Source organism: Heterocephalus glaber, unplaced genomic scaffold (assembly GCF_053883595.1).
Source record: "Heterocephalus glaber isolate CG9 unplaced genomic scaffold, H.glaber_assembly_v1.0 deba00001572, whole genome shotgun sequence".
Lineage (NCBI taxonomy): Eukaryota > Metazoa > Chordata > Mammalia > Rodentia > Bathyergidae > Heterocephalus > Heterocephalus glaber.
This window is the reverse complement of record NW_028258357.1, coordinates 4,207,170-4,222,536: the sequence shown is the minus strand read 5'-3', so window position 1 is coordinate 4,222,536 and position 15,367 is coordinate 4,207,170. Positions and strand designations below refer to the sequence as shown.

The window sequence follows — 15,367 nt, the reverse complement described above, 5'->3', positions numbered from 1 at the left end:
ATCTATTTCAGATCTTTGCATGTTTTCACTGGAATTGTTAATTAAAATTTAATACATTGTAATTTCAAAGTGGTAGTAATAATATTTTGGGAGTTAAAATCCCTTGAATGATGGAGCAAGAATTGTCCAAATATTTGCATAATTTTTAGTGAAAATATTAGCATGACTGGTTAAGACAAAAGCAGAGGAAAGATCAAACAGGAAGTAAAAATGGATTGAGCAGTTGTTTTAAGAGACAACCGTAGAATGTCAGGTGTAATTTTATTCCAAAAACTTTTTTTTAATTTTTAGCTTTTTGAGGCAGGGTCTTATGTGTAATCCAGGCTGACCTTGAACTCACTGTGTAGCCTGGGCTGGCCAATCCTTTTACCCCAGCCTACCAAATGATGGGATTATGGGTGTGAGCCACCACATTTGACTAAATTTTTATTCCAAAATATTTAATTAAAATGGACAGATTCCTCAGAAAAGATGACTTACTAAAACTAACATAACAAGAAAAATAATATCCAAGTAGCTATGTATAAACAAAAGGAAATTTTCTTTTGAAAATATTCCAAAAATAAAAATCAGATGGCTTGATTGGTAAGTGCTGCCAATCATTTAAGGATGAAATAAAATTAATCTTACACATACTGTCTCAGAGAATGAGAAATCATCTCAAAATTTATGAGGCTACAAAAATCAGAGAAGCAAAATGCCAGAAGAAAATTACAGACCCAGATTCTCATTAATGTAGTTGAAAAAAAATTAACAGATTTATTCTAGTGCTGTATTAAAAAGGCAATGCATCTTGACCCAGAAGGTTTATCATCTAAATGAGAAATTGGTTCATGCTATAAAACCAATCAATGTAATGCTTTATATTATCAGATTAAAAGATTGTATAATTATCTTAAAAAGACAAAACTGTGCTTCATTTCTTCTGTTTTCCATTTTATTTGAATACAGGTTCTCAAAAAGAAGTACAAGTTCTTGAAGGAGGTATTGATGATCTTCTGAATTTCTGCAGGATCTATTCTGATTTTACCCTTTTTATTCCTAATTGCATAGATTTGAGTCATTTTGATGATTGGTTAAGGATTTATCAATTTTATTTACTCTTCAAAGAACCAACTCTTTGATTCATTGATTCTTTTTATCATTTTCTTAGTCTATTGCATTAATTTCTCCTCTTATCTTTATAATTTCCTCTCTCATATGAGCGGTGGGATTGACTTGCTCTTCTTGTTCTAGAAGCTTGAACTTTAATGTTAGGCTTTTTATTTGAGTTCACTCTGTTTTTATGATATGGGAATTCCCCACTATAAATTTCCCTTGTAGGGCTGCTTTGATTGTGTCCCATCAGTTTCTGTATGTTTTATTAGCATTATCATTTAATTTAAGAAACTGTCTAATTTCTTCTTTAATTTTATCTGTGATGACTCATTGGTTGTTCAAAAGGATGTTATTTAATTTCCATGTGTTTATGAAGTTCTTGTGACTTCTTTTGCCATCAATTTCCCATTTCATTGCACTGTGGTCTAATAATAAGCAAGGGATAATTTCAGTTCCTTTGCATTTACTTAAGCATGTTCTATCAGCTAGTATGGGGTCTATTTTGGAGAACATCCCAGGTGCAGCTGAGAAAAATGTGTATCCTGATGTTGTGGGGTGGAACGCTCCGTAGACATCTACTAAGTTCATTTGTTCAAAAGTGTGGTTCAGTTCTGATATTTCTTTGTTAATTTTTTGTCTTTTTGATCTATTTGTGACAGTGGGATATTGAGGTCCCCCATTACAATTGTATTAGTGCTTATTTGATTTTTCATACCTGTTAATATTTGTTTTATATAGTTAGATGTGCTGGTATTTGGTGCATAAAAATTTGTGATTGTTGTCTCTTCCTCTTGGATTGTTCCCTTTACAAGGATGTAGTAACCTTTGTCTCTCAATCTTGACTTGAAATCCACTTTGTCTGTAAATAAAATAGCTACCACTGCTTTTTTTTTTTTTTTTTTAGTTTCCCGATGCATGAATTATTGTTTTCCATTCTTTGACTTTCAGTATATGAATTTCTTTTTTTTTTTTTTCCAGTACTGGGAATTGACCTCAGGACCTTTTACTTGCCAGGCAAGTGAATCACGGCTGAGCTACATGTACCCTGCCCCTTATGAATTTCTTTTTGAGTTGAATGTGTTTCTTGTGTGCAGCATGTTGTTGGATCTTGCTTGTTGATCCATTCTGCTGGTCTCTTTCTTTTGACTGGTGAATTGGGACCATTTACATTGATGATTATAATTGATATGTATTAACTCATACTTGTCATGTTATTTTACTGTTGTTGGTTCCCAATTTTCCTCCTCTGTTTAATTGCTTGCCTTCCCTGGTGGATTAATTCTATTGGAGTTCATGAAGTTGTAGTCCCTGTTATCTCTTTCTACAATACCCTTCAGAATATTTTGAGTGCTGGTTTCATGGTCATGATTTTCTTCAAGTGTTCTTTGTCATGGAAGTATGTTATTTCTCCATCAAATTTGAAAGATAGTTTTGTGGGGTACATCAGTCTGGATTGGAGGTTATTTTCTTTTAGGGCTTGAAATACTTCCTTCCAAGCTTTCCCTGACTTGAGGGGTTTGTGTTGAAAAGTTTTCTGTGATTCTGATGGATTTTCCTTTATAGATGATTTGTTTCTTTTCTCTAATGGGTTTTAATATTCTGCTGATTTATTGGCCTTCTGTAATCTTGACTATTATTTGCCTTGGTGTAGATTTTTTTTTTGATCATGGCTAATTGGAGTTCTATATGTCTCACTTATCTGTATGTCAAATTCTTTTCCCCTGCTTGGGAAGTTTCCTGCCATTACTTTTGTGAATAGGTTTTTTATGTCATTGTTCTATCTCCTGCTTTTACATTGACTGACCAATCTTATGTCATTCTTCTTTGCATCATTTAGCAGCTGTTGGATTGATTTTTCATGGTCTCTTGCTATTTTTAAGAGATCTTTCTTTTCATGATCACTACTCACAATTCTATCTTCTATATCTGATATTCTATTCTCACATTGGCTCATTCTGTTGTGCATATTTTCAATGAAATTTTTAATCTTCTGAATATCTATTTGAATCTGTTTCATGGATTCCATTTCTTTCCTATGCTGGGCATTCATGATTTCCATAAGTTTCCTAAGCTCATCTTTTTAAAAATCTGTATCTGCTCTAGAGTTTCTAATCATGTCTTTCATTATGGTCATCATCTATGTGTCTCATATATGAGAAACTATTTTTGCTCTGATTTTTTTCCAGAGCCTCATTCATTCTTTGTTCCTTCTGTCATTATCAGTTCAGAGAGTCTAGGTGGGTGGGTTTCAAATTGTTCTACCTTATTGCTCCTTAGGTTTGCTTTTCGTGAGCTGGAAGTTGGAGTTGCATCTTGCTTAAGTGTTTTCTTATTTTTCTATTCTTTTTTTAGTTTCATTCTTGGTTTGATTTTTGTAAGTTGCTTGTGGCAAGTAGCTTTTTCATTAGTATTTAGAACCCTTAGGAAAGACTACTTCTTAGAGATTTCGTCCAGGTGTAACTGGCTTTTGGGTTTTGAGTCTGTTGCAAGATCCTACCTCTTCAATTTGTTGAGGATGAGAAGTTCCTGGCTATTTGCCCTAGCCCCTGGTTCTTTGGCACTGGAGTATAGTACTGTTTATGACCCTAAGGCAGTCTCAGTCTTGGCATACCAGCAAGAATAATGGATTAGAACAATTATGTCACCTTGGCTAAAGTATTACAATCAGCAATTACAATACCATCAAAGCCTAGAAAATGACAAACTGTGGCAACTATTGATTTGCCATCTTTAACTGTATGAACTAGATTTGTGGTCATATAGCAAAATCTAAAACAAACCAGAAAATTGTAGACAGCAAATATGGGCTCAGTGTGGTGATTTTACCTTCAGTGGAGAAAATTTAAAATGTGTTGAAGGAAACAAAATAGAAGATGAGGAAGAGATTAGAAGCAAGGCCACAGGACAAAGGAAGATTTATACAAACTTTGGGGAACTGGTGAAGATGGGAGGGAAATAGAAAAAGAAGAAATAAAAATAGGAACAGAACAGGAGAACAACAACAAAAAACTAGAAACAATGTTCATAGTTATACATAAACAAGAACAAGCAATCAAGAAAAAGAAAAGAAAACAACAACAACAACAACAAAAAATAAGAAAAAACCGAATACTTCAAGATGTGTCTCTGCTGTCACTGGTAGAAAAATTGGGCATACAGAGTCAAGATTTGTGTTGATTAATCACACCAAACCAGCCATAGAGTTACTGTGGGGCAGTGGATCATCCAAGCAAGCCTGAACTTTTATTTCTGAAGCTCAGACTGGTTTCTGGCTGTGCGGCTGGACCCTGATTTGTTCAGACTGCAACACTCTGTGTGTCTGATGCTGGCTTGAACTAGCTCCTTTACCTATTGTTGACTTGAACTCCATTTTGCCTCACCCTGAGGGAGCCAGCCTGAAGCTACTCTGTGTTCTAGCTAAATTGCCTCCTTTCCAAGAGGGCTACCAGTCAACTGTCTTCTCTTGGGGGCCATCTGATTGTGAATAACTCACCACCCCCTCCAGTCTACTCCATCCACTGCTCTCTTCCAATGATACATCTCTCCATGGTGGCCTCTGGGTTTTCCAGTAGTCACTGTGGGTCTGCAAGTTTAAGCTGCCCTTCTCATGCAGTGAGTCAGGGCTCAGGGAGAAAACAGCACTTGCCACTTCCTTCTTTGTTGAAGTCTCTCTTCTCACTCTCTATGGGCCTCAATTCTTGCTTCAGATCCTTTCTGGGTCCAGGGACCACTTCTCTCCTTCTTCTCTTCCTCACATTACTATATTCCAGTGTATGGTTGCCAAATCTCAAAGAGGCTGTTTCTCTGCTGTCACCACTCCATCATCTTCAGGAAGTCCAAAATTTAGTACATTCATGCTTTAAAATTTTATAAACTTCATTGAATTAGGAATAAAAAGTAATTTCTCCAAAGTGAGAAAGGGTATCTATGAAACAAAATTCAAATAAAATTGTACCCAGGTGAAATATTGAGTACTTTCCCAATAACATTGGGGCATAGTTGAAGATGTCTATTTTTAGCTGACTTGTGTGCAATATTTTAATGGATATCCTAGCCACTAAATAAATCAGTAGAAAGAAATTTTAGGTAAATAATTGGAAATGTATGTGTTAAATTAATTTTATTCATGGATGGGTCAATCATGTAAGTGTATATTCTAAGTGATCTTTAAAAAAACTTTGACTTAGGATCTTTGCAGGACAGAAAGCCTGTATCTTAAAAAATTCAATTTATGCCATATTCTAACAAAAATAATTGCGACTTAAATAAAAAATTATAGTCATATGTAAAACCATGAACTGGTCAAAGGCAAATTTAACAATAAATATTCAATGCAGGTACATAGGAATCTTTGAAACATTGTTGAGAATTTAAAGCAGGTATAAATAAAGAAAAGATATACCAAGTTCATCAATTGCAAAGTTCAGCTTTTTCGATGTCAATTCTCACCAGATAGATCCATTAAATCAGTGTAATCCCATTTAAAATTCCAACAGGTGTAGTTTAGTTTTAAATTTAGGAGAAATTGACAAGGTGATTTTAGCATTTATATGGAAAAACAAGGACCTTGATTTAAAATAATCTTTAAAAAGAACACATAAATTTGAAGTTGAAATCCAGAGTTCAGAATTTATGATGTTGTTTAAAAAAAAACTCTGGATCTAGTTTTAATTGCTTCAAAATGGATTTATATTGACAAATTAAATGTAAAGGTAACTAAAGCAATACAAAATTGAGAGAATCAGAAAAAAAGCCTTAGTTTAGATAATATAAAGTTTTATCATTTTTAGATATTTATGTTCATATACATAGATGAATAGAAATAAATTAATAGTTTCATATTTATAAATGTGCTACTTAGAGTTATTTGTAAGTTTCAGAAACTGATGCTGGGTAACAGGCAAAAGAAATAACTATTGGCAAAATTGCAAAGGCTCAAAGAAATAGTAAGTTGCTTGGAAATGAGATGGAAAAGGGCAAGAATGAAAATAGCTATGCACCATAGGAACCGGGATCCATGACTACAGTAGCAGCTACTCCTGAACACAAGGTCTTTGATGGAGTTGAATGAGATGCCAAATTTTGATCTCTTGTCCCCCTGAAATTCAGACTTCAGGAAGGTGAATCTAATTAATCAAAGATACTTATATTTTCAAGGATAGTGACAATATTTTTCTCTTCTCTGCACTCCTGCTCTTTGCAATATGACTTTGTCATTACTTCCATCAAGAACAGGGACTTATCTCTCTACTCTTAAGTCAGTCTGTATTTAGCTGTGAGACTTACTGTGCTCCATGAAATATTACCAAATGTGATACACGGGCACTAATAACACTTTCTTATTGGTCTTACCTTCTTTTGGCTATAGTTGGATATGTGAGCTTACAACATAAGCAAGACAGAACTAGTATTTGGGAGAGGCTGCATGTAGAAGAATGAAAATACTCTGGCTGAGAGCCAGCCTCCTTCCAGAATGAGAGGTAGACCATTTCATTTCATCCACTCTCTCTGGACCTGACAGATGACTACAGTGTAGGTGTGACCCAAGGCACAGTTGGCAGAACAAACAGGTGATCATCTAAGCCTAGCTTTTATCGCTAGCTTTTATTGCTCAACCAAAGAATCATGAGCAAATAAAGTTGCTTTTTAAAACTGCTAGGTTTTGAGGTGACTTGGTATGCAGCAAAAAACCCCTAAAACATGTAGCATTGATTTGGGACTTAATATTCTCCTTAATAGAATAGTATGCAACAAACCAGCAGTAGTATCATATAATCATTAGAGTAATGACAGTAATAAAATAATGTATAATATATTCTCTCAGTGTGCTGGTATCTATGCAAAGATAAACATTACCCTCATTTTACTAATTTAGATACTTAAGCTCAGTTAAGTAATTTAGCAAAAGTCATAAAACCATAAATGATGGGGCTAAGATGTGAATTCAAACAATATGCCCCTAAAACTCAGACTTAAATGTTTGGTACCAACACATCACTTCACATCAAGGAATATCAATAACTACAACACACTATTGTATTTAAATAAGAAAGATTATTTGAAAACAGGAAGAGGTTAAGTCATTATTTTCTTTTAGACCATTAGTGTTAAAACAGTATCTTTTATTTCCTGCATGAATTACAGGCTATAAGGACATTTTCACACTTTCATATCTTTCTATTCTTTCCATTTTAATTTCTTATTCTGTTATATTCTTTTTAAATTTTAATTTATATTTTTGCCTCAACATAATTGATACAGATTATAATCTTTATTTACTTACTTAAATTTATGTTCACTCCTCTCCTTTAATTTGGTATTCTTGGTACTAAAGTTCTTATTTTTTCTCTTTAGTGAAGTTCTTTATTTATTTATTTTTTTGGTACCAGGGATCGAACTCGGGTCCTTGCACTTGTGCAGCACGCAGCAAAACCACTGAGCTAAATCCCTGGCCCATGTGAAGTTCATTTTTATATAGTCTTCCTTCCATGACTCCTAGATAGGAATATTTGCCCATAGCTTTTATAATTGGAATGATTTAATATAAATTTCATGACATTGCATCAGGTATAATGGCACATGCCTATAATTACCAGAACTCTGAGAGAGTGAGGCAGCAGGATCATAAGTTCAAGCCCACCCTAGGCAATTTACCAGCTTAGTCAAATCCTGTCTCAAAAATGCAAAACTAAAAGAGTGGGGGATGTAACTTATTTGGGTTCAATCCTTGATATCAAAACATGAAAAAAAATGATAATCCCATATTTTTTCTTTAGTGTTTATAGATATTATCAAGTATTCTATGGAGTCTTATTTCTGCCTTAAAATTTTTGCTTGAAATACACAGAAATTTTTTATCTTCATAATTTTTGTTTATCTTTCTATTGTTATTATGATTTGAAGGTATGTCTTTAAGTAAAATCTATATTATTCTATGTTAGTGTTTCATGTTTTTTCTAGATACAGCAATTAGAAGTTTTTTGGATCACCTTTATTTCAGTTTCCATTAGCTTTTTGTGTACATTATTTTAAAATATATTTTCTTTTCATTTCTTTTTTGAAAAGCTTCTGCAAGGCTGTCCTCTGTTTATTTTTGTTTTAGCTATTTCTACTGTGACTTTAAATCCTTAGATGTGTCCTCACATTTCTTACCTGTGATAGACCACTTGACTTTTTTCTTCTAGTTGATCTTTTATTTCACTTTTCTTTTTAAAATAAATGATCTTTTTGAAACTCTGGTGGCTTCAGTTTCCTGATATGTAGTTTATATCCTACTTTGCCTATTGCTTATGCTTCTTCTTCTCTCAAGAGCCACCCCTTAATTGACCTGTTCTATGAAAAAAAATATTATTTCTTTAAGACTACTCATCTTTGAATGGGAAAAGCTGATCTTGGCATTAAAAAAATATATCTATTACCATACATATAAATGGACTGAAATAGGGATCTTCACATCTTTGATTCAGATTTATTTTTTGGAAGACAGTTTAGAAAACTTTTTTTGGTAAAAGGGTCAATATATATTTTAAGTTTTGTAATCAATAAAAGTCACTACTATTACATGACAAGATCATCCACAGGCAATTTGTAAACATATGGCATGGTGTCATGGTTAAGATCTAGAATTTTCTCCTAAAGTCTTCTGTGTTCAGAGGTGGGGATTTTGGAAACTAATTAGATCATGAGGATTCTGTACTCATCAATGAATTAATTCACTGAGGAGTTCAAATATGATGTTAGGAGGCGAGGCCTGGTAAGAAAAAACGTGTTACTGGGAGCATGGGCTGGAAGGCTGTGTTCTTTTCCCTGGCTCCTCCCTGCTTTTTGCTTCCTGGCTGCCATGAGTTGAGCATCTTTCCTCTGTCATACACTTTATCTTTTGGAGCTGGCCAACTATGGATTGAGCCTAGTGAAACTATGAGTCAAGTTGAACCTTTTTTAAATTGTCGATGTTGGGTATTTTGTCCTAGCCACCAGAAAGGTGAGTAATATGCACAAACACTTTCTAATAAAATTTTACTTACAAAATACAGACAGAGGGCGCTATTTTGCTCATATGCAATATTTTATGACATCTACTCTTTTGTGCAGTTGTAGATAGGAGACCCTTACCGGACAGTGATGAAAACAAATTCAGCTTCTAGGCACAGATGAAGAGCAGAGGGTGATTGCTGTGCACCAGTTGACTCATCAGTTAGCTAATGATGTATAGCTATTTGATACCAATTCTACTACCATCCATATGACCTTTTAAGTACTTTTACTCTGTCACCCTCTACTTCACTTCTTTCCTCAACAATCCCGCTTCATCTCTTCTATTCCCAGATGTAACCATTGTAATACGCTTTGACGACAGTCAGTCTCTTACTCACTTTTCAGTCTATGTTTATGGTCTGTAATGATAGAGCAAGTTCTTCAGGGAAGCTTTCCAATTCATAAAAACTGTTATACTTCAAAAAAGTCAGGTCTTGAAGATTTGAAATTTACTGGGCTTACAAATTGTTTTCTCTGAACTTAATTTTTACAAATATGTTCAGAAACTTAACTTTTAAGATTACTTTTGGCTCTGTAAAGTCAGAGCACAAGAAACAAGTTCCTTCTGTTTAGTGAATAAAGCATCTTGGACTAAAAACAAACAAAAATATGTAATACTGCCAAATACTTGTTTAGTTACTACATGATAACTTTTCCAGTTCCATCATTTGATGGACAAGCCTAAACATTGAAAATATCATGGTAAGATAAACAAAGACATTCTCCAAGCTTGAGTCTTCCTTCCCAGACTTATGTGAACATTTCAGTGTTAACTGTAGTCCCTTCTCATGTCTTTCAACAGCCACCTCATAGAAATACAAGAGGTAGAAAGGTTAACAAACAGGCCAAGAAAAGAGAGCTTAAAGAATTTTAGTTTTAATAGCATTAATGCTCCATAATTTTTTTTGCTCCTAATAGAATAGAAGCTCTGAATGCAGACAAATACATATTTTAAGTCCTTTTTAATGTCTATTTAATTTTATAAGGTTTTCTAACATTTTTGTGTTATACAATGCACATGTATACATTTAAGTGCATTTAAAATATTTATAACATGTTTAAATTGTTTGCAGTGATACTGATTTTTAAATAAAAATATGGCCTTATGATCAGAATTTTTAAGTGTAAATTTGCCAAAGTATCTCCTATAAATTAATGATTATTTTTTATTTGATATGTAGAAAACATGCATTAGTATCCAAAGGTATTATTTTTTCTTTTCATTTTTCATGTATTTTTTCCAAAGAGCAGATACATGTAAAAGAAATATAACAATTTTTGTGGTAATTATTTTGGCCAAGATCATGATTAACAATGTCTTTTAAATTTTTTCTCTATAAAATTGTGGATACTTTTAGTGAAATAATATCTCTAAACTTGAATACCTGTTTGCATGAGAGAGAGAGAGAGAGAGAGAGAGAGAGAGAAGAAGGAATATGTACTGGTACTGTTTATTGAGTTATTGAGAAAATTTAGGTTAAGATATAATTATGACAAGTTACACAATTAATAACTAAGAATGCAAGGCTATAACTCCAAGACTGTCAGACTTAATAACAATGCTCTAATCCATATGCCAATTTTTAATTGGCCAAACCCCATTATCATTAGATAATTCAATAAATATAGAGGGGTAAAAAGGCTAATTCATGTCTCACAAATGATACATTTTATATGTCAAGTGGTTTTCCTTCAGCTAAAATTATTTGGAAAACTAGCTCATTTCAGTTATTCAATTGTTGTATTTATTTATGCAAATAATATTTATTGATGTCTAGGGTAAATGACACAAAGTAAGTGATATAGTGTAATACCAACCCCCCAAAACTTGTGAACTATTTACCTATCAAAACCTTGTTGGCTTCTTCAAAATAATCTTTGTGAGTTTTTCGCTTAATGTAGAGATATGTCTATCACTCAAAATATTTTGGAAATTCTTCCTTTTTAGTATTTCTTTCACAATTTCCTCTTAAACCTCCCCAAATCCTAAATAAGTAAGTGTTTGTTCTTAGGGTATAGATTTTAATTTTGGACACAAATCAACATCTAAACCTAGAAGTAACAAATAACGTGCATGGTGAAATTAATTTCACCTCCATTGAATTATCCAGTATTCTCCTCGCCTCCCCAAGACAGGGTCTTGCTATGCACAAAGTCCAAGTTGGACTCAAACTCATTATGTAGCCCCAAATGGCCTTGGACTATCAGCGATCCTCCTGCCTCAGCCTCCTGAGTGCTGGGATTACAGGCATGTACCAGCACACCCAGTGATTATCCAGCATTCTGTCTTGCTCATTAAGATTATAGATGGGAGTATGAGAGGTATTTTCTTTGACTTTTAATGTCATTCTAAGAGCAGTTCTATCAAGAAATTCCAAAGTTTTCCAGCCATGATTGGCAGAATTCTAAGGTTACCCCAGCTTTGAAGGAAAGTATTCATATGTTTAGTTATTTTTAAAAAATTTTACATATTTGCAGTACATATTGTTTACATTCCTTGTGTGGAGTTGGTTCATGTATGTAACACGCTTAATTCCTTTGGTAAAATTCTTTCTCCTCCCTCCCCTGTCTCTCCGTCTCTTGACCCCTTACCATTTAAAACAGCCAATGTCTTTGGCCTGTAAACGTGTTTTGGACACTTGGTCTGTGTCTGAGTGGAGAAAAGGATATGAGATGCAATATACAAATAAGAAAAGGGACAAAACTCCTAGAAATGAGTGTTTCTATTCAGTCAGGGACATTCACACATATATCATTAATTTTACTCCATCCCACCTCTGTTTACACTGTTCCTTATGTTTGGCATGTTGCCACCCTTTCTGTCCATTTCTCATGTTCCTTTTTTCCAACACTCCTGATCCTTCCCATTGAAACGATACTGGAGCATTTAAATTATCCAATGTAGTATAATTATTTAAGATATATCTTTCTTTCTAGTAGCTTTAAGCTTGTTAAAAGCAGACACTGTGTATTTCATTAATGATTGTATTCCCTAAGATTCCACCAGTTAATATTAAGGGACCCAGTGGGTGAGGAATGAGGAAAATGTGAAAAGAAAAGATGATGGGAAGCATTTACAGGTTGCCTCACAGCTATATGTATGACTGTGTCAAAACAAAACATGAGATGTAAAGGAAAAGATCTGTGTTAGTGAGGAGAAAAAAAGAATTATGAAAAAGCATCAAAAATTTTAAATAACTAATGAACATAATATACAATATGCATTGAGGGTATATCTGAGATCAAACCAGATTTTTGCGAAAAGGAAGAAGTTTTGAGAAAATGTATATGACACTCAAGTATGCTTTTCTGATTCTTATACTTTTGGAAATATTAAACTGTGAAGGGCCAAGGACAGCCAGGCATGGTGGCACACAGCTGTAATCCCAGCATTTGGGAAGCTGAAGCAGGAGGATCACTGTGAATTCGAGGCCAGGCTGGGCTACACAGTGTATTCAAGACCAGCCTGAACTATATAGCAAGACCCTGTCTCAAAAAAGGAAAAAAAAAAAAGACCAAGGACAGTCATATGTTTTGTACTCTGTAGAAAATGTCCATCATAAAAATGAGCATGAAAGGGTCAATATATTTAATATTTTCATCATTAAGTATTATCACATTTTAATTTATAATTTTACAGGTATCTACAGAATATTGGACATACAGATTCAGGATCCATAATACTTTATCACCTTGAATCAAGGATTTATTTGATATCCTCCTCGATCTTTACTTCATATCAAATAGCACTTTTAAGAAAAGATTTAACACATTTGCAATAAGGGAGTCTTACAGAATAATACACCCTATACTTCCAATGCCTAAGAATAGCAAGGTAGCAAAAAGAGAATTCGATGATGAGGTTATTGAGTCTGTCAAAGACCTTCTTTCCAATGAAGACTCAGCTGATGATGCTTTTAAAAAGAGTGAACTAATTGTTGATGTCCAAGAAGAGAAAGATACAGATGCAGAAGAAGGACCTGAAGTTGAAGATGAAAGACCAGCTTGGAACAATAAACTACAATACATCCTGGCCCAAGTTGGATTTTCTGTAGGTTTAGGGAATGTGTGGAGATTCCCATACCTCTGTCAGAAGAATGGGGGTGGTAAGTTTGTTTATTTCATATGATAAAGTATTGTAATAAACTGTAATTGATTATTTCATATAGCTCCTATAGCTGCTATGATCTCATTGTTTTTGAACCTATGAATTTCTTTGCAAGGCTACAAGATTGATTGGTGGGAAGTGACACCAACTCTGCTTTCAGATTAGGTTTCCATAGGAGCAAATCGGGATGCTACAAATACTCAGGGATTATTTAAGGGTAACACATTCTCAAACTCTTTCTGTGGATGCTATAAGCATCTTTGAATTTGTGACTGGAACTTTTCTAACAGATGTTACAACCTTATGCCTGCCTGTTGTTTCCTTTGAGGAAGAGCCTAAAACTTCTAATATAAGACAATATTGGTGAAGAAAAACAGGATTCTCTTTCCATGATTTACTATCTGAATCTTCAGCAGCCTCACTCTTTGAAAAGCAAAGCTTCCACATAACTTAGAATGAGTACAGTTTTTATATATAAACCAGAACTGTTAGAACCCAGTAGAAAGAATGTAACTGCACAATTAATATAACTTCAGTCCTAGTCTATCCTTAGAAATCTGACTTTTTTGATTTTCAATCCTGTAGTATCTTAAAACAATGTTTTGTTAAAAACTTTTTAAAAATTAAGATTGTTAATTTTAAACAAACTTAGCTTCACCATCATTGATATTCTTGCTGTTTGTATTTGTGCATAAATACCAAGGATTACTTAGCAAAATTTTTCATAAAAATCTAGGAAAGATAGCTAACCAAAGGAAGAAATTGTTCATATATCAGGTTAATTCTACAGTATCAAACTGAGTATTAAATTAACATTCCTGTTGACATTTTATTAACTATGTATGTGAAAGCTGCTAAGCTATGCGACTAAAAGCTAAGTAATGAATTGTGCATTTTGTCACACAAATAATAGAATGTTTTTGTATTTATTTCCACTCTGTGACTGAATAAAAATGTGTTCTCCTAAAATTTAGTTGTAGTCTACAAATCCTACATCAAATAAAATAATATCAACATTCAGATGCAAATTGTTCTTACTCACTAAGAAATATTACTTATATTATATATATGGAGACAGAGAGAGAGAGAGAGAGCAGAAAATGCCCTTCCTAGTATTATTTTCTCTCTTCTAAGTGCAAATATCAGAGAGCAGTATTGCATGTATTATAAAATACCAATGGATCTTATCATTTCAAGATGGCTGTTAAGTCAATCAAATATTGTACTCTGCATACAATATGGAATGGAATTTTCATCTAGCTATGTAGCCAAATAGCCTGAAACTACCAAGATCTTGATTGTTGAATCATTTGAATTATAATTATTTTCTGAATAACAGAAAAAAAGTAATTGATCCTACAAGTTGTTATGTCTGAAGATATTAAACTGAAAGGGGCCAGGGATTTAGCTCAGTGGTACCACGGCTGCCTCGCAAGCACAAGGGTGGGAGTTTGATCCCCGGTACCCCCTCCCCCACCAAAAAAACCCCCAAACCAAAACAACAACAACAAAAAAACCTTAAAGGACAATGGTTAAGCACAGCAAATGTTACACTACAGAGCATGATAAAGTCAAATTTGGAGTCAATTTCACTGAGACATGGCTGTTTTCCATATTACTGGCCACATGACCTTCCACAAGTTGCCTTATTTCTTCAGGCTTGCACACATGTACTAATTGTACTTACTGGGTTCTTATAAGGAACAAATGAGTATCTGGAGGTGATGTGTTAGAACTGTACCTGGAAAATAGTAAATACTTTAATAGTAAACATTATATTTTAACTACGACTATTTTAAATATTTTAAAATATTTAATATTTTAAATATGAAAGCTAACGTTAGAGTAATTTGAATTGGAAGAAAAGGCTTAGTGATCAATAGCATGTCCTGCACACATAACTGAGGAAAGATTTTCAGTGAGTCCAGTTTTAATTCCCTCTGTCTACTTCTTGGCCATTCACATGCGTATAAACCCACCCGTAATCTTAAGAGTTTTGTAGATAGATATTCAAGTTCACTATCAATCCCTTGGGAAACGCTTTCAGCAATCTCTGAATGTTCTAATCATTTTAGAATTAGAATTTTGATAATTTTGTTTTATAAGCTTATGAAACAAATTACATTG

At 33.7% G+C, this 15,367-nt stretch overlaps 1 protein-coding gene across 1 annotated transcript in view; it reads left to right on the top strand.

The window, feature by feature from the left end:
• Slc6a15 (solute carrier family 6 member 15) overlaps positions 1 to 15,367 on the top strand; it is a 55,855-nt gene that overhangs the window by 16,523 nt on the left and 23,965 nt on the right. The window contains exon 2 of the mRNA XM_004867532.4: positions 12,773 to 13,238. Within this exon, the coding sequence (XP_004867589.1) occupies positions 12,950 to 13,238 (289 nt within the window). The 5' untranslated portion in view covers positions 12,773 to 12,949. The remainder of the gene's footprint in view (positions 1 to 12,772; positions 13,239 to 15,367) is intronic.